The sequence below is a fragment of the Mycteria americana genome, chromosome 15, assembly GCF_035582795.1.
Source record: "Mycteria americana isolate JAX WOST 10 ecotype Jacksonville Zoo and Gardens chromosome 15, USCA_MyAme_1.0, whole genome shotgun sequence".
In the NCBI taxonomy this organism is placed as follows: Eukaryota; Metazoa; Chordata; class Aves; order Ciconiiformes; family Ciconiidae; genus Mycteria; species Mycteria americana.
Window position 1 is genome coordinate 5145648 of NC_134379.1, and position 25054 is coordinate 5170701.

General features: G+C 35.8%; 1 protein-coding gene across 4 annotated transcripts in view; it reads left to right on the plus strand.

Annotated features, from left to right (window-relative positions):
- The window catches only part of NCOR1 (nuclear receptor corepressor 1), a 73679-nt gene that overhangs the window by 10949 nt on the left and 37676 nt on the right, over positions 1-25054 (plus strand). For all 4 annotated transcript variants that reach the window (XM_075518324.1, XM_075518321.1, XM_075518323.1 and 1 more), the window contains exons 2-14: positions 3561-3738; positions 6102-6241; positions 8416-8611; positions 10466-10648; positions 12534-12647; positions 15149-15205; positions 15672-15724; positions 17605-17671; positions 18709-18881; positions 20897-20987; positions 21532-21710; positions 22187-22241; positions 23039-23140. In XM_075518324.1, the coding sequence (XP_075374439.1) occupies positions 3631-3738; positions 6102-6241; positions 8416-8611; positions 10466-10648; positions 12534-12647; positions 15149-15205; positions 15672-15724; positions 17605-17671; positions 18709-18881; positions 20897-20987; positions 21532-21710; positions 22187-22241; positions 23039-23140 (1518 nt within the window). In that variant the 5' untranslated portion in view covers positions 3561-3630. The remainder of the gene's footprint in view (positions 1-3560; positions 3739-6101; positions 6242-8415; positions 8612-10465; positions 10649-12533; positions 12648-15148; positions 15206-15671; positions 15725-17604; positions 17672-18708; positions 18882-20896; positions 20988-21531; positions 21711-22186; positions 22242-23038; positions 23141-25054) is intronic.

The window sequence follows — 25054 nt, forward strand, 5'->3', positions numbered from 1 at the left end:
TATCCTTTAATTCCCTCCCCACCTTGTAATTGCCAATATGTAACCATGTATTTTCCTGTACTGTTACCACCCTTATCTCTTCCTTCTGTTCTGTCTGTTCCCTCCGGGAGGAAGAAGAATGCACCCCCACTGTTGATAACTTCATTTTTTTTCTCCCCCCCCCCCCCCCCCCCCCCTTCACTTCCCATCTCTCTTATTGAACACAATTATAACCTCTAATGCTGTTTCTGTTGCCTTCCTCTGTTGGCAGCTTTTCTTTTTTTCACTTTTTTTTTTTTTATTATTATGGTGCTACAAACATGATCATACTTGCAGTCCTCAGCAGGAAGGCCATTAGACTGAATATTTTCATATGTATTATGTAAAACTTGTAGGTTATGAGATACAGTGTTTGAGTTAACATTACTGGATGGATGAAGGATGTTCATGCTTGTGCGCTGTGCCCCCCTCCTCCCCCTCGTCTTTCCACGTCTAGCACAGAATCTGAAGAGACGGTCAGGACCTCTCATTGCTGTTGGTTGTGAAAGATTCTTATATCAATGAAGATTTCAAGACCAACAGTCCTAACACAAACCTAAATCTGTACACTAAAGTTCTTATGAATGGAGAAATAGCCTTTATAGCATCATACAAAGTGAGTGTGGATTGAACTTTCAGCACCTGGGTTAATGATCAACTTGCGGGTTTGACTGAATATTGAGAAAATAAGGAGAAGATGTAACTTGACAGAGGAAAAACTAGAAAGAACCTTGAATCGTGCGGTAGTTGGCCTGTATTTGTGTGTGATTTTCAAGTGGTTGCTTTCCTGATCCCCTCTGCATCCCCTGATTCTTCAGATCTACCTGACTGTGGTCAGCATGTCAGGGAAGAGAATAAGAACAGGATGAGTATTGATGCTTTCCCAGAATCTGATGTATGTTTCTGGCTCCCTGTGCCTCAGAATAGGTATCACAGAACTAGAGAAGGTTTGGAAGTGGTTGACAAGGAACAGCCAAGTAGACTAGGATTCTTCCACATAGAAAAGATATGGCTGAAGGGATATGATAGAAGTCTACATAGAATCACATGTGCAATGGGGAAAAAAAGAATATGAAAGAGATGTTTGGTCTGTTCCAGTGTGAAAACTAGAGATATCAAAGGAAGGTAGCAGGTCCAGAGTGAACAAAAGCTGGTGGTTTCTCATGTGAAGTGCCACTAAACTGTAGAATTTTTTGCAACAAGCAGTTGTGAATGCTGAGAGTTTATTGTAGTTCAGAAAACAGCTGGACAAACCAATGGAAGAGAAAGCCGTTAAGAAATCTTAAACAGAAAGGCTCTGACTCAAGGAATCCCTGAGCCACAAGCTGTGTCTCCAGGAGTCACTAGAAGGCTGGCTGGAGATCTTGTTGGGAAAGTACTGGTACGTGCTCCCTAAATGCCTGCTGCTGGCCGTTGTCGGTCACAGCATATTGGGCTAAGGGAGCTTTGATCAGATCCAGTATTACTGTCTTTATTCCTCACTGAAGTTTTTAAGGTGTAGCAGATGTACATATATATAAAATCCAATTAGTCGTCTTCCACATATTTATGAAGATTGCATGTGAAGCTGGTGAGGTAGCACAAGTAAGGGCATCAGCAATTCATCAAACTAAGATTTGTACTTTTGTTACCTTAAATTGTTTGAGCATCCTTATACCATGGAGCCAGTTGTTCATTTAATAATAAATGTTCACCAGCCTGTGATGGAAGTAGTTATCACATTAGTAAGTGTTTGATTGAGCTGACAGTTAACTATATGCCATAGTCTTACATGGACTTGCATGGAAGTTGAGAGAGAAAAATCAAAAGGTTTTTTTGCTGTAGCTTCGACTTAGGAATACATTTGAGTGTTTGGGTAGTATAGCTTGCAACTAGGTATCACAATGTATATTAGCTAAAACTGCTTGCTTTCTGACACTGTGTCTTGATTAAATGGAATATGTATGACTCAGACCTATTAGACCATCACATAGTTGGTGAAGATGTACTCTAATAATGTGGTATGAATGATGAAGTATAATAAATGTTAATGGTGAAGATTTCTGTTAGAACTTGTCATTCGGCTATGAATTACAGGTACTATAATAGATAGATAGCTACTATAAAGCACACAACTAGTGAGCTGTAGTATTGCTTTGAAAGAGAAACTGTATTTTTTTTCTTTAATTTTTCATATCTGAAAATCAGCTTTAAGAGATAAATCTAAATTTGTCTCATTATGCTGATAGTCCAACCTGTAAAGCTTGCTTTTTTTGATGGAGAGGTGGGGAAAAAAAACCAAACAGAACAGGAATGATAAAATATGTCAGATAAACTTTAAGAGGTGTTTGTATAGCTTGCTGTGTCTGATCCTTTCCTGAGCTGATTTTGTCTATTGACTGTTAATGGAAAATGCAGTTCAGAAGTATAACTTTACATGTGATGTTTGTGAAAGGCTGCAGATTAATGTGCTTTGAAATGAAGCCATCTAGGCAGGGATCAACAGTTACTTTATTTGAAGGTCTGATATGTCTGCTAGGCTCTGGACCAGAGGTTGAGAATTTGCTACAGGTCTGATAGAATTCTGTATTTAATACATAGGCTCCAAGGATTACAACTTTTGAACTATCAGAGAGAAATATCTTGTGTTTAAAAAAAAAATATGTCCTGCTCTTTTGGTTAGAGCCATAATTTACCTGCTCAAAGCACTGGTGAGCACAGTGTTCAATGTCGTCTGATCTTCAGCAGCTGAAACTATACACAGCTTCATGGATGCTCGGACTTTGTTAGTGAACTTGTCTGGATTTTTTCAGCATTTAAAATCTTCCCCAGATCAGTGTGCATTTCAGTGTTCACTGTTAATCTGTAGCTGGAGAATACAATAGAGGCAAAGTAGTCATCGAATGTCAACTAAGCAGATTGTTTTAAGGCTTCATAGTATATTCAGTTTCTGGCATCCCATATGAGACAAACTATGCTGTCCATTGAAATAGTGTGTTTTTTTTCTTTGTGACTGCCTTTTTTAACTAGCTACTTCTATAAAGCTGCTGTTAGATGGTAATAGTGTTTTAGGGCCTGACTAATACACTGTGGTTTAATGAACTGTAGGTGGCATTGAGTAAAGTAGCCCTAAGACTACCTGAATCTGAAAGTAAGAAACAGTTCATAGAATCCAAAAACTCTGTAGAAGAAATGAAAGTGAACTTAACATTGTGCTAAAGAAATTTACTGTAAATAAAGAGTCCATCTATAGACTACTATAACCTCTTTAACATCTATTTAAAGTGACCTACTTTTCTTTTAAAATCCTTCTAATTCAACTGGTAAAATGATGTATTCCGACAATGTAATCCTCGAATCTTTGTGTAGACAATGCTGACATGTCTCATTTTGAGCCCATTTAAGACCTGTTAACATGTTTCAGACTAGAGTAACCTATTAAATAAATACATTAGGAAAAAGCTTTTACTGGTAATGGTTGTTTTGCTTAGGTGACTATGGCTGTAATGTATTGTGAGTACATCTGGTACTTCAGTGCTTATCAGTGATCTTTTTTCCTTTAGGCGGTTTCCTAGAAACATGATTGCTTGCTGGTCTTGATCTCACAGCTTTGTGAAGACTTCTTCTCTGATAATGTCAAGTTCAGGCTACCCTCCTAACCAAGGAGCATTCAGCACAGAACAGAGTCGTTATCCTACTCACTCTGTCCAGTACACCTTCCCTAGCACCCGACACCAGCAGGTAAGGAGACGCGAGGGTTGCAAATTTAGCAAGAGTACAATTTGGGTGTTTGCTGTGCCAAATAGGATTTCTTTTTTAAATCAATGTAGTACAAGTCATTCACATTTGAAAACAGTGGAGTTGCAGACCAATATGCCCGGTTAAAACTGACTGGGGAAATCTGTATAGCAATGTTGTTTGTGCCTTTGGAGTTTAGCTCTTGCGTTAAGGCTGATGGGTCTACTTAATTCAAGTATATTGCCTCTTTGAATGAGGGTCTGACTATGTGTAACTTCTGGGAAGTATAATCTGTAGCCGTGTACTGCTCCTTGGTTCCTTCTGAAGTATTACCTTGAAAGGATATAATTACCTGTTGAATTATGCCTTCTTGCAATGCTGTAGCTGAAATTATTAAAATCCCTGACTACCATTGACTGCAATTTTGGCTTTTTAAAGCTTTTGCTTGTTTGGTTTTTTTTTTTTCTTTTTTACCCCTTCTTTCTTTTTACGTAGACTAGTATTAAAAATGCTCTATAAAACTGTGAAGGTATCCTAAATAAAACCCTACAGCTTGTTAATATTTCCGATTTAACATTTGTAAATCTGTTCAAACTGGCAGAACAATTCTTTAGAAATTGACCTGTCTTAAAGACTGTCCATTGAGAATCTTGTCTCCTCGGTAGGTTGAGTCTTTTTGATTCTTACTTCCTCTACTTTTTTTAATGTTGAAAATTCAAATATAAAGAAATGCTCAAAGTGGCAAAGGAAGTGTTTTGCCTGCTGAGGAGAACTGCTGCCAGTGTTGCTTAGGTAAATAGTTGTGGGGTGGTTTGGTTTGTTTTCCCCTCCTTTTTTTTTCCTGAAAGCACTGCATTTTGCTTCTTCAAGATTATATATGTATCTGTTTTTTTACTTGTTTTTTGACAGAAAACTGAGTTTTATAATTCTTTATCTTTATCACAGGGAATATAAACTTCCTGGTTTTATCATTGGTTTCTCATAGCTTGAATAAATTCACTAGGGATTGTGTTCATAAACTGTTGTTGTAGTTTTGCTTTAATTTATTAGTGTTTAGTCATCATACTAAATTTGGCCAACTAAGTGTGTCTGATTCCGTATGCATTGATAGCAGTAATTTTCCAAGAATATGCAAATAACCTATCTACAGTTAGTATACATTTAATATGAATGCAGTGTTCTGGGTGTAACAAATCCTTTGAGAGACTGGGCTCTTAGGGCATTTGTGGGTACTAAATTTTTATGGGGAATTAATCTCCCATTAAGCCCAGGAGTGTAAGAGGTGAACCCATAGTCATCTTTCCTCCTATGTAAGGAGTATTGGGCTAGGTTATCTATAAGCTAAATGTAGCTCTTGACAAAATCTGTGTGTAGAATGTGAGAATGTGAGAAGGTGGAGAATGTGAATCTGAAATGTAAAAACTTGTGTTACACTCTGAATTTTTTTTTGAGACAGCTGTACTGGTGCTTCCAGCTCATTGTGTTCTGCTAGCCAGAATTGGGGTAATGGATTTCTAAGAGTCTCCTGCTTGGACACTTCTGCCGAGCATTTATTCTGCCATCCTGTGCTCTGTATGGCATGGTAGGCTGTGCAGGACTAGCTGTTGGCTTTAGAACAGCTCAGGTTTCCCTCATTTTAATGAAATTCTCCTCCTGCTACAGATACTTTAGATGTTTTGTTCTACTTGCATGTTTGCAAAAGGAAATTCAAGAATTGGAGCTTTTTGGCTTGCTCCATATTTATTTTTAGATGATTTGTAAAAACTAAATCTTATGGGTAATGACCTGTTGTGTGTCTTGTAGAGCTTCCCTTCAGTTAGTGCCAGCTGCATATAATTTGTAAAAGCAAGTGGTCGATTCCCCATATATACAAATAAATTGTCTTGTACCTCACTTGGATTATAAATTATATCAGTCAGAAGATGCATCTTGTCTGACTCTTAGTCCTAATTAATAGTGTCTGATATAAAAATGTCTTGAGGTGATAACAGAAGGAATTACTTTGGGGTTGCTGAAATATATTCTCAGTTTACCACTTTGTAGTTGGATGTGCAAAATTGATTTTAAAGGAATTTTTTTTTTTTTTAAAGGATATTCTTCTGCTGCTGACTCATTAACAACTTCTAACAAAACTCAGATAAGCTAGGTGGAATTCTTAGCATAAGTATTTAGTCTCTTTAAAGTTCATTTTAAACTTAGAACTGCCATTTACAAACTTTATTTTTTGAGCTGGAATAAGGCTTTGGTGATCTGGTCTTGGTCTGTATTTAATAACTTTGGAAATGATCATTCCGTGACACCAAATGCTTTTGATCCTGTCTTCTGCACCTTTGTTCTTGTTAACATGAGAAGTGTGTTTCATTTAGGAATTTGCAGTTCCCGATTATCGTTCGTCTCACCTGGAAGTCAGTCAGGCAACCCAGCTCTTGCAGCAGCAGCAACAGCAGCAGCAGCAACTTCGGCGCAGGCCTTCCTTGCTTTCTGAATTTCACCCAGGCTCTGACAGGTAAGAATGCTGTTTTTGAAGTATGTGAACAGGAATCTTCTATGAGTCTGTGCTTTCTGTAAAGTTAGTTTTAACTTTTGAATAGAAAGTTTTTTTCGTTTCACAGTTTTGGCCTAAGTACTTGACTTTATTAATTGGTGCTCCATTGTTGTAACAGTGTCGGTCGCCTGCGTTTGAGTGTTGTAGCTGTTGTGTAATTCCTCAGTCCCTTTGGCTTAACTAATATATTTGTTTCACAGACAGGAAGCGACAGTCTGCTTCGCTTTTCCCACATCTCTCCTAACAACGCTCTCAGTAAGCTTCCCAGAATCCAAGCGCATATTACAAACTTTTTAATGCCATTTAGGTTAAAAGTGTGTGAAGTTTGTAACTTTGGATAATTTAATCTTGCCGAGTAGAAGCGACAAGTGCAAGAGCTGTTACAGTGTGAATATTACCTGCCGTATTTCCTAGATTAGGCTTGCTTATTCAACAGATGGTATCTGTGTGGCTGGGCAAGTAAGAAACAACAGAGCTAATTGGGTATTTTAGTTGTAAGAATTGTAAAACACTGAAATGTGGCACAAAATGGACTTCTAGGCACAGAGGACTAAATCAGAGTGTATGCTACTTTTGGCAAGACACTTGACAGCTTCATATCATTTGTTCTACATACCCTTTTTGTCAGTCTTGTATACCATTCCTGTCTCTGTAAGTAGATGCAACTGATCTGGGTCCAGTAGGTTACCTGAGGACAAGTGTAGTGGACAACTACAGAATCATGTGTTGTAATTTAGTTTCAGATTGGTAATATCTTGCTTCTCAGTAAAATAGGTTACTTCATGGTGGATATTGATGAATTCTCAAATATGCCTTAATATTACTGTAAGGTTGATAGGTTCAAGAAAGTTTTCAGACCATATTAAGCATTCATTTGACTATATTCCTGAAGAATATTGGATGTACTTTGAAAACCAAATTTAGAAACTAAAAACCCACTACGGATCAGAATAAGATTAACTGGATTGTAGTAAATTAGCAAGAATATGCTGCTTCTTAGGGGAGAGGTTACTATATGATTTATGCACCTCAATTCTTCAGCGTATTAGTATGCTGATGTACAGTCTTAAGCAAGTGTTATTGCTTTTAACAACCTTTTTGGACTCTTAGTAAGTATATCTGCTAGGAGCAACTTCATATGCTGGATTACTGCTAGCAGTTTATTTTGGCTGTAACTGAGATATCTAGTTCTGAACAAATACCAGTGATGAATGTTATGTAAATACTGGTCTATCTTAAAATCTCATTAGAGTATTCTCAGAAATAACTTGATGATAGTGAAATCTTGGGCTTGCATATTGTGTCATTCATCTTGTGTCACCAAAATGTCAGTAAGGCTCTGTTTTAGTGCTGAGAATCATAGTAGCTTTTAGAGTTCTCAAAACTTCATTTTATAGCAGAAGTAAATCATCCCCCCCCCCCCCCCGACTTGTAAATTTGTGAAAGCTTATTCAGTACTTCTGGCGAAGTACAGGAAACTACTGTCATCTCTTCAGTGGCACTTCATAGGAAGATGTTGAAGCTTATAAGGTTCTTTTATGGATGTCCTGTGCATTGCATTGTAAAGAAGCTAGCGATACTGTTCTTTTGCATTTTTTTCTGAGAAGGAGGAGGTTTTAAATGACTCATGGTTTGAATCAATGACTGTTTCTGTCATATAGTAGCATTTTAGTAGAGATCAAGTTCTAAATAGACTCATGGCTCATTTGAAGCATTCTGTGTATATTTAAAAATTGTTTGACTGCAAAAATGAAATAATGGAGCTGTTGTGGCCATCTGTGTTCAGTGGAATATAGTACTATATTTATCTCATAGAGTTTTTTGTTTATAATTTGAATCAGAGCTTTGATTTGAACAATATCATTGTAGCAGTGGTAAGTTTCTTTAACAGTTCGTAATGATAGGCATGCATTTGAATAGTGTCTTTTAAGATTCAAGTTAACTTTCTCTTTTTCAATGGATTTTAACTGTTGTGTTTTTGAAGATCATGCTTAAAAACACTTGTCTGCCTTACTGTTTAGAAGGAGCTTCACTGAATTGCATCTGCTGTATATTTGAAAAAGATTGAGGAACACCAAATAGTTTTCTTGTATGGAAAATGTATATTTTAGTAGTTTATCTCTTCTGTATATTAGGCCTCAGGAAAGGAGAACTGGATATGAACAACAATTTCATCCAGGTCCATCTCAGACAGATCATGATTCACTGGAGTCTAAGCGACCACGTCTTGAACAAGTCTCTGATTCCCATTTTCAGCGTGTCAGTGCAGCTACTGTCTTGCCTTTAGTACATCCTCTGCAGGAAGGGTTGAGATCTGCGGATATTAAGAAGGTAAAGCCATTTTCTGTTATGATGCTGAAGGTGTAACTTCCTATGTGGCGGTGAGCTAATCAATTATTTTCTGTTAGGTAATTTTTTTTATTTGTTTAGGTTCATTCTTTAATCCCAGAAATTTAATTTTACACATTATCACAAACTGTGCTCATGAGTCAGTGTTACTCTTTTATAAAAAGATCAAGAAGATAACTTGTAAATAACACAGTAAATAGACTGCATTTACTGTGATATACTGTGGTTTGGATATACTGTGATTATACTGTGATATACTGTGATACTGGATTTACTGTGATATACTGTAATATACTGTGATAACACAGTAAATAGACTGGAGTTCTGAGTTGCCACTACACTCTTGCGTCATTAAAATCTCAGTTGCATAATTATTATAGTACAGCACATGAAATATTTCTGCTTTTCAATTGAAAGCTGCTGGCAAATGCATGCAAGTCCATTTGTTTCCTCTAATGAATATTTGTACTGAATGGTCAAAGTACTCCCCTCTGCCCCCTCTCCCTTTTAAGTATTTGAAATGAATCTGCTTATTTACATAACACTAATTATACTTGCCACTGTCTCATTTTGGGTAAATCTAGGGCAGTCTAGTTTGGTGTGGATATTTTCTATTGTAGATACTGAATATTGATTAGAGCAATTTGTATAGAGCGGGCAAATGTCTCTTAAGTGAATATTTAATATCTTCTCTCATGCACGCACACAAGCACATGCTCACACACCAAAGTGGGTGTGACTGCTGAAGGTGAGCACTCAAGTTTTTAAACTCAGCTCATTTAAAGAAAAATTTCACCATATGGATTCAAAAGCTAAGAGGCACCAGATTTTTTAGAAGCTGATTACTTGTCTTGCCTTCTCTCTACCTTTCCTTTTATCATGTGAATAAACTGTCTGTGAAGTCAAGTAAATTATGATAGCATGTGATTTCTTAGTAACTTGCTGTGTTGCATAGCAAAGATAAGATCAAAGGGGGCTGGAGAAACCGAGCTAAGGCATGCTATGTTAACATGCTTGCATGTAACTGAATTTTTATCCAGGTGCTACCTATAGAAATCTACTGTCTCAATGTAGAAATACAGCCTAGTATTATCTAGAGGAGAAGTGGCATTCAGACACATCATCTTTCAGTCAGATTGGCTTGAATGAGGGTTGTATAACTGAGCTAGCATTTGCCAGCTAGGTAGTCATGGAGCATGATGGTCTGAGGATATAAACAAAGACAAGGCACAGCAGTGCTGATGTTAGAATATGAAGCATGTTGAAATAGGTTGTTTGGAAACAGACAAAAAAAAAAAAGAAGAAAGAAAAAGACAAAAAAATCAAAGCCAAATCAATAGTGACTTGTCCTCTCTTTAAGTCATGTTAAATTCAAGAGAACTTAACATTTATAACCACGACTAACTCCAGATGTACTTTATCAGGCTGGTCGTGGTTATCTTCAAGAATATCCTCATCCATAGATGTGCAGAGTATTGAGGATTGGCTCTCAAGTAACCCTTCCTTTAAACATAAAAGATAATGTTTACACTTATGAAGATATATTTTTAAAAGGGAGAGCTTTTGATCTTATTTTGGTTTCAAGGTAAATATTGAAGTGTGCTGGTTTTTTTAAAGGCGGACTTTGAATTACAGTATCATAAATGGGCTGTCCATTTGAAAATATTTAGAGCATTAATAAAATTAAACTTTAACTTAGCTCCTCGACAGAGATATAGATAACTGGAAAGTCTTTTTAATTCATGCATACTAGTTTGGTTAATGAACACTCATTCGCATGTTATCAATATGACTGATTTCTTTCTATCTCCCCCCCACCTCCTGTCCCCATGAAAGGACCCAGCTTTTGGAGGAAAGCATGAGGGACCATCTTCTCCAATCTCTGGTCAGCCTTGTGGGGAGGACCAAAATGCTTCACCTTCAAAGCTGTCAAAGGAAGAATTGATACAGAGCATGGACCGTGTAGATCGTGAAATTGCGAAAGTTGAACAGCAAATCCTGAAACTGAAGAAAAAGCAAGTAAGCATAGCAGACACTACTGTTGTTATCTGCCAGTGAAAAAGGTGTGGAAAAACTTCATTCATTGTTGTTGGTGGTGAATTTTTTTGGTTACATGAACCAAATGAACAAGTTAAAAAGGAAAGGTTATGTATACAATTTTGCTAGAACGTTTAAATACATTGAATATCATGTAGTTTTAAACATTTTTGAAAATAGGGGAAAACCACATAGGAAGACCAACAGTAGATGGCTTTATATTTTAAACTTTTGTTAGATGACTAGTGAAACAAGGGCACTGTGACTGTAACTTCAGCTTTAAAGATCACTGCTGGGTGAGGGGAGGCTATCGTCTTTCTTCCTTCACAGTCTGTGCAAGGGGAGAATCCCTTGCATGCGTCTCCAAAACCAGAGCTTGTACAAAAGTCCCTGGATCATCTGCTTTCACAAGGGCAAGAGATCCTAACATCTGGAGCTAAGGTCAGCCTTGGGGGAAAGTGTAGTAGGAGGGCTGTGAGTAAACACAGAGAGCAGAGAAATAAAGGAGGAAATATCACTTGTTTTAGTACAGTCCTGGTTATGCTTTGCATCAGAGAACTGCACTTCAGCCATTGGAAGCAAAGGAAATGTTTGCTGGCAGTAGTTGTTGCCTTCCCAGTAGCTGTTGTGGCCAACTAAACCCACCCTTCAATCTAGGCATCTGTTATTCATTGGCAAAAACAAAGTCCTTGTCTCCTTTTCCTTTTATGACTTTCAAAGATCCAGATAGAATTAGTGCCAGCTTTAAGGTTTTTTTTTACTGGGAACTCTGTAGGAAATGAGAGTTATGCTATAGGGCTTGTTAACTTGTAGGTCCAGGATAACAAGTAGACAGCTCTTGAGCGATATGTTTTTATGGTCTGGAAGCATGTAATTACATCTGAATTTTAATGACCTGTAAAGTGACCTTCAGCAGAAAAACAAAAAAGGATGTCACTAAGTACCGGGCTGTGTGTTAATGATGCTTATCTTTTTGTTTGTTTGTTCACTTTTCCACAAAATCAGCAAGTACTGTGCGTATAATCTATGAAGGTTCATTTGTGCATGTTTGTAGTATGATTTGATGCTAAAAAATTACAAAGTTGCTGTTGCCTGCAATAATTGAGCCTGTTTATTATGGCAATCTGCAAAAATTTTAGATTTTGAATTCTTGTGCAGCAATGTAGCACATTCTAGCCAGTGTTGTAAGACAGGAGGGATCCCTGGCATCAGAAATTCTTTGTTGTATGTTTGTGGCAGGCATGGATGAAGGATATTTGCAATTAAAAAATGAGGATGTCACTGAATCAGATTTATTTGATATGAAAGCAAATCACAGCAGCTCAGAAAATTTTTGCTTGTTTGGAATTCTAACAATCTTGGAATGTCAGTGTATGTGGAGTGGTTTATTTCTGCTGTGAAGTACGTTTAGAATGATGTTCTCTGTGGATTGTTGGAAGGACTTTTTTACCTTTTTTAAAAAAAGATAGTAGTAATAATGACACTTAAATATCTACAATGTAGAAAGACAGCTCTGTGGATGATTACTTCCTCTGGTGTAACTGTTCTCCAGAGCTAATACTTTTGTTTAAAGTTAAATAGCGATAAAATACAATGTGACGCTGGTTTTAACTGTCAAGCTGAAACAAGTCTGATTCAATGCAGGTGAGTCTTGTAAATAGGTAATTTGGTTTACCAATAGTACAAAAAATAGTCTTGTTATCATTCCTGTTGGTATTAAAACCATTTCATTCATTCCTTGTCAACTAAGAGGAGAAATAACAGGCAGTGCTAACTGTTGATCAGATGCATATTTTATCTCTGGTGACTAATTACTGGTAAGGGTAACATGGTTCGGATGGCTGATTTTCTTTCTTTCGTCTCTTAGCAACAACTTGAAGAAGAAGCTGCTAAGCCTCCAGAGCCAGAGAGGCCTGTCTCCCCTCCTCCAGTGGAACAGAAACACCGCAGTATTGTCCAAATTATTTACGATGAAAATCGGGTAAGCATGCTTCTCAGTTGACTGAGTGTAGCTGTGAATCTGACCCAGTGTGCTAAAATTCTTTCTGTCGTAATTTACTTCTGTGGGGCAATTTTTGCTTGTCCTATCTTATTGATTTACCCACTGCTCTTTTAAGATTCATTTACTTCTTCAAATGAAAGACACTTGCATGACATTTTTATTCTTGATCATAGGATCCTTCTTCTATCTTGTAAGCAGTCTACGGAAACATATTTATGGGTCTCATCCCTAGACCCTTGTGTTGAGATGGATAGATATATATAGACACACACACACATATATATATAGATGTTTGTATGTATGTAGATAGATAGAAAAAAAAAAGAAGCTTCAGAAATGTGTCTTGAATTCTCTTTTCCCCACATAAACACTGACAAGCTTGGCTGAAGACCCAACATTTAAATTAGCTGAAGGAGAAAAACTGCATACGTTGTAAGATTCTGTGCCTTCTTTTTAAACTCTGACTTCTGGCACTTAAGATTTGGATAAATGAACAGATATGAAGAAGTAGTATATAGGTGAATTGTGAGCTTGTGTTGTGTAAGTGGTGAGAAAAGTACAGGAGCTCAGTAATATCACCGACAGTAGCAAAGTGCTTCCTGCCTTTTTTTTCCCTGGTAGTTTGAGATTAGGAAGTTGGATATCTGCTGGTTTTAAAAGTATTATGATCTTTTGTGAGAGTTTTATTTTGTAGTTTAGAGGAACAGCTAACTTCTATTACAATAGACTATTTTTGAAAATTTGAGATGGTAAAAAACTGCAACACAGTACTAGATTTTATACAGTAGAACTGTGTCCCAAGTGTTCCATGCAGCCTGTTCTCCCCTTCCCCCAGTTGTCTGTGAAATTTGATGTATTTACTTAATACAGGACATTAGAGCAATTATTATGTTATAAAAACTGACGTAACCAATGTACAGCAGTATGTTTACTTCTGGTTACAAACCAGTTTTACTGTTTTAAATCTCTTTCACACTATAATGTAATTAAAAATTATTAAAATCATACAATCACCTTACAAGACTTCCTCAAGCTGAGCTGCATGCTGGGTAGTAGGCAAAACTGTGAATTTGAAGACAACTTAGGGGGCTGCTGTGCAACTCTCTCTGCTAACTCTGGTTACAGGTGGGTTTTACAACAGAATTTTGAACTTGCTATTGCATTCCCCAAGTTGTGTATGTGCCAGTAGATGGGCAAACCCATTTTTATGTTGCCTGAAATGGAGTAACATGTGTCAGTGTATAGTCATCTATTAGCTGCTTCTGTCTGTGTAGCTCTTCATATAGTATTCTATATACAAGGGGAATTACCAAGCTTGATGCGTTTGTGAATCCATTTAGCGCTTGATTTGAGATCTTGTGTTAGGAATTACATGTACTGCAGAATGACAATATTGATGGGGCTTAATACAAATAGCATGTGTCAATACTCGCTGTCTTACTTAAAGGGTTGTTAAAGATGTATTAAGCATTTGTGTACATAGCACTTGTTTGCTATCTTTCTGTCTACAGTTGTACAAGAGGACAGTCTGCTTGGCAGCTTTCATCTTCAAACCATGCAGTTTAGGATAACTATTTTTAATGTTTAACTACTGTTGGCTAAAATTTGGTTAAAGTAGTAGGGCTAGAATTCAGTTTTGAATGTTTTGAGACCAGAAAAACCATTCTACCACGGTAATACTATAGTATTTCCTCGATATATAATTATTTTGTACAGCTTTGAGTTCCGAAAAATTTCTCAAGATTGAAATTACATGGAAAGAGGTTAGAACTTAGCAGAACACTTTCTAATAATAACTGCTTTATGGATTAGTTTCTCCTATAATTTTCTTTGCAGATGTCTTAGGGCTAGCACATACAACTATTGGGGGGAAAGAAGCAAATTTGAATTAGTATGTTTGGTCATTTCAGATAGCCTTGTCTGCTGACAAAGGGCTTTGGAAGATCATACAGGCTCGAAATGAATTTGTGAAAGTCAGCTGTCTTATCCAGTGCTTCCTCCTTTAGGGTCAGAATTATTTTGGGGTTTTCGCCTAGTGTGAGGGAAGGAAGACCTTTGACATGCTTCTGTGTGTGTGTATGTACACATTGATTCACACTCCCAGACTTAGCAATTGCAGAATTGTAGTCTCTTAACTCCATTTTTCAAAGCTAGCTATACTTTGTTTTACTGGACACCTTTCTTCCTTTTAATAATTATTTGCTGTGTTATTTATTAAATGCATGTTCTTTTTGAACTGCAAGGTCAGGTTCTGCTTTTATGCTCCATCAGCTTCCGAAGATGAAGAGCAGAGTAGTAACTGCACAATTCCGGTACAGGTTTCTTGATTTGCTGAGGCAACATTGCAGAAGTAGGTTAAGAAGCATACAATATGATCACACAGGGGTTTAGCAGCTGACATAAGTGAAAGAGTTCAGATACACTTTTGACACTAACTTCAGATGATTTACTTAGACTATACAAAAAAATCTTATTTGCAGAAAAAAGCAGAAGAAGCTCACAAGATTTTTGAAGGTCTTGGTCCAAAAGTTGAACTGGTAAGTTGTGTTTGTGGGTTGTTTTTTTTTTTTTTTATTTTGTTCTATTTTCTGTGTTGCCAGTGTTGCTTTCATGTCTGTAATTCTGTTGTGGTAAACAGATAAAGTTCTATGTTTACGTATAAAAGAAGTGTGTGTTTAAATACACTGGTGAATTGGGGCTTGAATGAACTGATTAGCAGCATAAGTGTAATTTTTTAAAATACATTTGCATCTGTCTGAGAGGACAGTTTGAAATATGGAAAAATTGAAATACTGTTATATATATATAAGTAGTTATAATCTAATTTTAAGTAATGAAATCTGTGCTTTATGTTGAGTATCTTCTAGTCCCTTCAGATTGCTGCATCTCAGATTGGGTGCAATGTTGGCAGAATATTAAAATACTGTTAAATATATTGCATATACTTTTACAACTACGTGCATTGAAAAGTACTAAGCGTACCTTTCTAATCCAAAATTGTAGCCACTTTACAACCAACCGTCAGACACAAAGGTCTACCATGAAAACATCAAAACGTAAGTGCTTTAATATCTTTCACTGTGCCATTTAAGGGATCTAGAGTCAAACATTCACTCAAATTTTCACGTTTTCAAACATTCACTGTGATGTCCAAATAGGATGTGTGTACTTTAACCATATTTAAAAGCTTCCAGCTTATGTAATTTTCTGATTTCTTTGTTGTAGAACAGTGCTACAAGAAATGAGTTATATGTACTGAAGGCAAAGGGAAACATAACTTTTCATCATAACTTAAAAACAAATCATAAAACTTTTTTTAAGTTGGTAACGCTTGTATTTTTCAAAGCCTAAAATACCAGATTTTACCTAGATATGCCTAGTAAACTTTTCCTGAACGTAGTGTTCAAGGAAGTGTTTCAAAAGTTATCGTTGTCAATAAATGGTAGGAGTCGTCCTGATTTTTTTTTTTTTAATTATTATTATCTATTTATTTATTGACTTAACCATGTACTCATTTGCTATCATGGGCTGCAAGCAGAGTTGTTGCATGCTACACTTGTTATTTAGGGCAAACCAAGTAAGTGAAGCAAACTTGTTGTCTTCTTCTAGAAGAAACATGGATTTTGAGGGAAAAGAATTTTTTGTTTCTTTTTTAATATAGAACTTGTTTCTCAAATTTGTATGAGCTAGGTTTTTTTAGTTCACTGAAGCAAATATTGTCTATAAATGGAAATAAAGTTTTAATAGATTAATTTTTAAATGTGTTTAAGCTTATTTGTACTCAAATTCAAATGTTCATTAAGTTGCATCTGATTACTTTGAATGTCTCAGTTCTGGAAAGATAATGGTGAACTCGTTTCTCTACAGAAAGTCATTCATAATGTAGAACAAGATCTACTTTTTACGTGGCTATGTCAAACCAATATTGATTTCACTCTGTAGCAATGTTATAAAATACCAAAATAGTGATCATTGTGTTGCAACAAAAATCAGCGTATTTTCAAAATATGTACTGCTACTAGACTTTGGTGAAAATAATTGCTGAATTTTAACTGCCATAAAAGTGCATAGTTCTTACAAATCATCTTTGAGGAAATTCCACTCTATTGTAGCTATGAAGACCAAGGCCTTTTCATGGCTTCTCCAGGACGGTAACTGGGAAGAAAATATTTACTTTCACGTCTCACTTTGAAACTCAAATAGTGGTGTTTTTGAGACAAACTTTACTGCTGTGGCATGATTATTCCAGTTCAAATTTGTTGAAGAACATTACTGTCTTCGTAAGATTTATTTATTCATTAACCAGTTTCTGTACTACCAGTTTTTACAAAAGAAGAATTAGTCGTTTTCAGATGTGAAGAAATGCATAGTGAGTTATGTGCATATTACTAAGTGCTATAACTTTTACTACCATTTCATAATATTTTGTTAAGTACAGAAAAATCTACAGATGGCTATCCTTTAAAAATTTCTCTTAAAAAAAAAAAAAAAAAGGTACTTCTTGCTCCACTCCTTCAAAGGTAGCTGCATAGCAGTTTCAAAATAGTTAATTTTTTGAGTAATAAATTGTAAAACTCTTAACTTTAGGATTGAATTACAAAGATTCCCCCCCCACCCCAAGCATAATATCTTAAGCCAAATTTACTCATTTTAGCATGTTATCTCTCTTGTGGCAAACGAGAGCACCTAGCTTGAAATTGGAAGCTTTTGTGTCTCAATTGCTTATTCCAGCCATCTTCAAGAATCTTCTCTCTGATAAAATACAGTATTAGTTAGATGATTGTTTCGTCAGGAATTTTCCCTCTGATTTCTATCCCTGAAAATAGTTTTCGTAATAATGATCTGGCATCTAGAATCCATGTGGGCTTTGTTGAGTAGTTTTGAAGTGCTTGATTCTTACGTAGTTCACTTTTTTTTTTCCAATTTTGTTTTCCAGAAACCAGGTGATGAGGAAAAAGCTAATACTATTCTTTAAAAGAAGAAATCATGCAAGAAAACAACGGGTAATACTATCATGCTTTTATAAAAAGAGCACATGGTTGGTTTTCTGTCTGGATCCTTGATTTGCATTCCCAAATGTGTCATGTAAATCCCATTGATTAGAAAAATAAGATCTTAAGCTAAAATTCTGTTGATTTATTGGAAAATAAACTGCAGGTTTTATAACTGTGGTTTGTTGATTATTTGACTGAAAACCATCTAAAGTACAATAAGGAAAAAGCTTTTTTTCTTTCCTTTTCTTTTCTTAAATAGTATGAATGGAAGAGACGCAGTGAAAATCTTTAACTGTCATGCCTGGCCTCTCTCTGAACTTCTTTTCCTGTATAGTAGCTATAGTACCTGAAAGAAAATGGGCAGATCTCTGATTTTTTTTTTTTTAATTTTTTTTTTTTTTTTTAAGTCAGACAGCATATTTAATCAAACTTGTGTATGTTGGATACCAGTATTAATTGACTTAATGCTTTCTCTTGCTTGCTGTTGGAGCAAGTGGCATACAAAGTCAAAAGGTTGTTTTGGGTGATGTCTGAAAGATCATTTTTATTATTAAGAATAGCAGAAGATTATACATCAAATTGGAAGATTCCACCATGAAAACGTAATGAAATATTCTTCTTCTTACAGTCCTAGGGTTTTTTTTATGTAGGAGCAGCTCCATACATATTGCTGAGCCTGAGGACGTATTGCAATTATTCCAGCCCCATTCTGTTAATTAGAATTTTAAAATAAATAAAAATTTAAAAATTAAACCAATTCCATTAATTAAAAGCCTGGTACCAGAAGACGTGAGATTTCTGGAAGGCAAAAATAACAGTTACCAAATACCATTGTGGTGTGTAAAGCAAAGAAATAGTGTGTAATATTCAAAATCTACATTTTTATATCCACTTCCTCACCTTCTCTCTGCTGAAAATTGGATATATGTCATCTTCAAAATGGAAAACCACTAGAGCAGGAAAAATATGGAGCCCACCCATGTTGTGTGTACTCATCACTTAGTGTATTTGTGTTTAGTTCAAGGTTTACTTTTGGAATTTAACAGGAACAGAAAATCTGTCAACGTTATGATCAGCTGATGGAGGCATGGGAGAAAAAGGTTGACAGGATAGAAAATAATCCACGCAGGAAAGCTAAGGAGAGCAAAACAAGAGAGTACTATGAAAAACAATTTCCAGAAATCCGGAAGCAAAGAGAACAGCAAGAACGATTCCAAAGGTATTACCATAAATTTGAAATATTCCTATGAAATATTTCTTAGGACTTAAGTTTTAAAATTATTTATAATAAAATTGGTTCAGCTTAATGGTTAAGCTTTATGTTCATCACTTTATTCTTTAAAAAAGAATATTAGAGTATCATACAATATAAAGTAAAGTGTTCTTTCATTTGTTCACGGTGTTTCATGGCACTGAGCTCAAGTTTCACTTCAGATCCTAAGGATCTTAATGACTGTCCTTGTATATCCACTGTCTTACGTCTCGCCCTTTCCTGTCCCTCCCTATCAGCTTTGTCAGTGGCACTAGCCTCTTCAGTTTGATGTCCTCTTGGGCTGCTTTGGTGATGTCCAAATTGTTCCTTTCCTATCCCCCTTTTTAGATCTGCCATCAAAACCCATATTTTCCAAAAGAAATACAGAAAAGGGGCTCATTAGCAAAGGCTAGTTAGTTTGTGGTGCTTGGTGAGACTATAGGAGTTAAGCTGTTCAGGTGCACAAAGAGGTTTGTGGAGTTGGTCTTAAGATAATTGTCGCGTCAGCTTCATGTGAGCCTGTTCATTTTGGGCCTACACCCTAATTTATACTTAGTGTTTTTCTGTCACTGGGTGTCTGTGTTATTCCTTTGTTTCATGATCCCTATAGTCATTAGCCTACACACTCAAATCATTTGACTTCTTTAATTAACAATTTGAGTGATCTTTTGTTGTACTTGCCATGTAATTTTATTCCAGACATTTTTGCTTTTTGAAGTATGCAAGCTATGACAATTAAGTCCCTGTTATTTAATGTTAATCTATCAGACATTTGTTAAATGGAAACTGTACAAAGAGTCTTAAAAGGAATGAAGTGCAATTCATTAGAGAGTTCACTTTATCTACAGTACTGTAGGTAGTGCTTTAAATTAGAATTAGGTCAAGTTTGATTCAGTTGTGTTCAGATCTGTTTATCTAATGTTTGAAATCATTTTAATACACCTTTGAGAGTTCAAGCCCCATAAAGATTTCATCTCATTATCTCTTCTAACCATCTGTCTAAATCCCCTTACTTCATAAAACATAGGAAGAGCAGATAGTTTGCAATATATCGTGAAGTCTGCAAGATCTGGCTTTGTGAACTCAAGAAATGAGGAAAGAAAGTAAATTGTTAGAATGGAAACAGAACTCCTATCTATAAGAAGCTTTAACTTGGAGAATGTATCATGTCTTTGTAATTGCAAACTCTACTTGGGAAGGGGCCGTCTCTTTACATTGTATTTATGTTCCCTAATGTAATGGCATCTTTGTCTATAGCTGTGCTTGTAATACTATTGCCATGTAAATACTAAGGTTTTTTGTCAGATTTTGTGCAAATTGATTAGTTTGGTAAAATCTTTAAGCAAATGAAGATGTTTTGTGTCTCTAATTATCAGTGATTTTTATCTCTGAAATGCTTCTTGACCCACATGCTGTGATATATTATTATGATGTTCTTGAGTATAAAGATCACTAGCTGAAAAATTCTTCCAAATTACAGCTCTCCCCAACAATTCAAAAGTTAAAAATTTTCCTTTGTTGTAGTGAGTCTGTGCTGTATTAGTAACTTGACCAAATTGCTGAAAGGCAAATGTAATGTGCTTTTTTTCTTTTAAAAAATAAACCAAAAAAGCTGTCTTTCACAGTGTATCAGTTGTACTAGTTAAGGTGATGATTTCTGTGCCACTGATGAACATTTCTCATACTCGGCAGAAGCCTATTAATGTATCTAAAACACCTTTTTTGATGTTGACTTAAGCATGTCCTTCCTGCTGAGCTTTGCAAATTCACCTGTAAAAATGAGCAGTTGTTTGAAATTGCAGTACGTTAACAGAGTTTGTACTCTGACGCTGCTTAAGAAAGAACAGTCCTAACTAACTAATTTGAGAGACTGGTAACAGTATTTTAAAGAATTTTGAAGGTTATCATTGTTGTGGGTAAAATCTGAAAATATAGCTGTTTTCCACTTTATCCTTACTGCTTCTGTTTTCCCCTAACTCTAGAGTTGGCCAAAGAGGGGCTGGACTTTCAGCAACTATTGCTAGAAGTGAACATGAGATTTCTGAAATCATTGATGGACTTTCTGAGCAGGAGGTGAGGCTATTGTCTGGACTTTGCTATAGAAGCACAGCAAATGACTCAATATCCTTTTACTGGCAGTGAAAGGTCTCTTTCAGAGAGTTTGGTTTCTTGATAAGAGAAACCTTTTGGGGCTGATTTGAGAGAGTCTGTGTGAACTTTGGCTTGAAACAGGTTTTACAAATACTTTTCTTGTAAGGGTTATGCTTCCTAATTGCATCTGTCCTACATTTTTCTCATGTGTCTGTGTTCATTGCAGGCTTGCTACAACCTAGTTTTTTACAGCTCTAACAAACATGTGAAAACTCTTCCTTTCTAAAACCCTGCACCGTTTTAGTTTTTCATCATTTGCAACACTATTTCCTTTAGCTGACTGTGTAAATGTTCATTGGGATAGTAACAACTTGTAGAAGAGTTAAGAAGTGGACAAAAAGAAGTTTCAAACTAACTGTGAATGTATACTGTGGTGGAGCTTTAAAGAGTTGTGTAATTCAAGAACTGTAAACATTAGTAGCAACTTTTTGTATTCTTTACTTTTTCTTTTATTCTTTGCCTGTAGAATAATGAAAAACAAATGCGTCAGCTCTCTGTCATTCCTCCCATGATGTTTGATGCAGAACAAAGACGAGTGAAGTTTATTAATATGAATGGTCTGATGGAGGATCCCATGAAAGTTTATAAAGACAGACAGTTCATGAATGTCTGGACCGACCATGAGAAAGAGATTTTTAAGGAAAAGTAATGGGCTTTCTTATCTTTTATTTTTATTACATTGCAAATGACAGTTAAATACTTAACCCCACAGTAAACATCAGTTAAATTGGGAATGCAGAAGCTTTTGTGCAATAATATTTGATAATGTTCTTAGTTGGATGAATGAAACATTGCAAAAGTTTTAGACTTCTCCACTTATTTTTCAGCAGAGTAGGCTCACATGCATTTAGTCCTTAGATAAGAAATTCTCTTAAAAATACTTTAGTTCCCTGATAAGATTTAAAATGGGAAGAGTAGGTGTATGATCTCATTATATCAGCTGATAGGTAATTTTAAGTGCTTAGTTCTAAGTTTGCCCAATTTGAAAACTGGGCTTTTTAGACTAATTTCAGTTGTGTAAATCAAAGGCCTGCTGATGGAACAGATTGTTTGGAAAACTGCTTTGCTTATTTGATTGTGAATTATGTTGTTAAACTTAAATAATTTCTGATTTGTAAAAGGTTTGTCCAACATCCCAAGAACTTTGGTCTAATTGCTTCCTACCTGGAACGAAAGGTAAGACCTTTTTTAATATAAGTAGAGCCTAGGGTGGGATCCCTAACTTTCCAAATGTAAGTCATTTATCCCAGCATCACTTTCTTTTCCTGGAAAAAATTGTAAGTCCAAAAAAAGTTACTGCTTTGACAGGATTTTATAATACTTGATCAGTAACACAATCAGTGCATGCAAACGTCTAACAAAAGTTAGTGAAATGACACTATTGACAACAATAAAAGAAAATGGCACTTCATTTAGTTTTGATCTTATTTTCTTTTTGAAGGAGGTAAGCTTCTTTAACTATCTCACTGTTTACATAAGGACATAATTGGTTCTGCTGAGCCACTGTGCTAACTCTAAGAAATCTTGCCACCACCTTTCAAGTCAGTGGGATCCTACTGCTGGCTGAATTAGCCTTTAGAACTAATTTTAGTCTTTAGAACTGATTTTGCAGAACTGATGTAAGAATGGAGAATTAGGATTTGTTAAGACTTGCAGTAGAATCTTGAAGACATATGGCTATTATGATAAATAGAAGCTTTCAAACTTGCATATTGTCTAGTATAGATTAAATCATGCAAACTAAAGTAGCTGAGGGATATTATAAATACAAGTCTTGCGTTTAACACTAATTTTATGCATCGTTATATTGTTACATTTGTGTGTGAATTCACTTCCCTGCTGAGCAAACAAATCTAATAGAGTTTTATTTTAGTCTAGGGCCTGAATAGTTTTAAGTGTTGAGAGAAATTAAATACTAAGAACGTGTTTTTTATAGCAGTAAAACCTAATTTTTTTTTTTGCTTTCACTTTAGAATGTTCCCGACTGTGTACTATATTATTATTTGACCAAGAAAAATGAAAATTATAAAGCCCTTGTGCGAAGGAATTACGGTAAACGCAGAGGAAGAAACCAGGTATCTTAAATTTATTAATCACTTGGATATTGTTATTTTATTGTTTCATATTTACAACTGTCTTACTATCCAATATAGCAATATATTGGGGGGGGGGAGGCAGGGGGGAGAAGGAAAAATATTTTTACTTTAATGTGTTTTTGCCCCTTTTAAATTTAAGTAATCCTGACCTCAGCGGTGTTCTTGGTTAGTTTGTTTTTAATTCTGTGGAATATCTTCTTCCTTTGCACATTTGTGACTTTTTTTTAATATGACAATTCATTTTATTTGAGGACCCTGCCAATAGACATTGAAGTCGAATCCGTCATTAAATCCTGTGTTAGAGCCAACAGAAATTAGGTTTAGCATGTGACTTGCAGTGAAAAATACATAATCACTTCATAATGTTTGTCAAAAAGCAGGAATTAATAGTGATCTTTATTTGGTGGTCAGGCTCAAAGTCAAACTGGAACTTAATAGCAAGAAGAAAGAGACCAATTTAATGCATGCAAATAAAAAATTCTGCTGATTCAGGAAGTATTCTTTTGGAAGTTGTGGAAGTCTTTGGAGGGGAAGGGAACAGCATATTATGTACAAAAAGCATATAAATATGTTTGCTAGGCTACCAGCTTTAATGTGGATATTGGAAAACTAACAAAAAAAAAAATTAAGACACTTTGGACTTTGGGGTTTTTTTAAAGAAAGCAGGAGCAGTGCTGTCTTTTCACTGAACATGTTCCCTGCTCTTTCCATTCTGATTTCCCCTTGCATCTATTGGGTATTTAGGAAGTACTGAAAATAGAATGAAAGCTATGTCAGCGACGAGGTTAGGAAGGATGGTCATATATGAAATAAAGTACATGAACAGAGTACTAGATGTAACAACCAAGCCTGGAGGTATTTTGAGTTTGTATCCTTAAAATGAATTTAACAGCTGGAAACCGGTATAGATACAATGTGCTGAGGAAATACCCAACAAATGCTTTGTTGGAACTGGAGCTTGGTGGGGGTGAGGGGTGGGGTCCTCTCAAATTCAGGGTTTTAGAAATCCACAGGCCTTAAAATCTGAAGAGTTGTGGGTTATTGCATTTAGTCATATCTCAGCGGCGATACTAAAAAGAAAATTGTTGAGACTTTGAGGTATTGTGACTGCACAAATCTGTACTGAACTGCAAAACAGCAAATTAAGTAAATATTACACTTCAGGATATGTGAATCCTCTTTGCAAATAATGTAAATTTTATGAGAGTCCCAGTAAATGTATTTTTTCTATAAGAGAAAATTGCTGCAAACAGCTTCAGTTGATAAGTTGATCCTGCTCACTAGAAACAGTCATAGTGTTGTGCTTCTACGGTGCTGCTGTTGTACTTAAACCTTTTAAATTATGGTCTTGTGTTCTAAGAGAAGAGATCATGTCACAGAAGACTTACTTGTCTGTACCCCACGAATTATGGATTGCTTGGGATAAGGTCGTTTTCATTATGCACAGGATTTAGTTAGAGCTTCTACTTAGACTAATTGTGAACTGCTGTGACGGGAGAAAATACTGGAAATATCCTATATTTTGCCAGAACTTCTGTTAGACTTTCTAAGCCTAATAGGAAAAGTGTATTGTTGTGTGGCTAGTGATGGTGAAAGATTCCAGTTAAAGTATGGATGTATGGCAAATACAAACAAGAGGGAAATAAGCGAGATTGTCCAAAATGTGGACAATCACTGTGGACACTAAACACAGACAATGCTGCTGTTTTAAGTGGCTCAGTTTCATATTCCAGTATAAAATGAGATTGGTGTGATCATAGTAAGTATACGCATGTTGAGCAATATCTTTGCCGTATGCTGTTCTTCTGCAGCTGTTCTAAGAGGTGAGGAGACAGAACTGGCTCAAGCTGTAATGCAATGTAACTGGAAGTTTTGAGATTCAGAAGATCATAA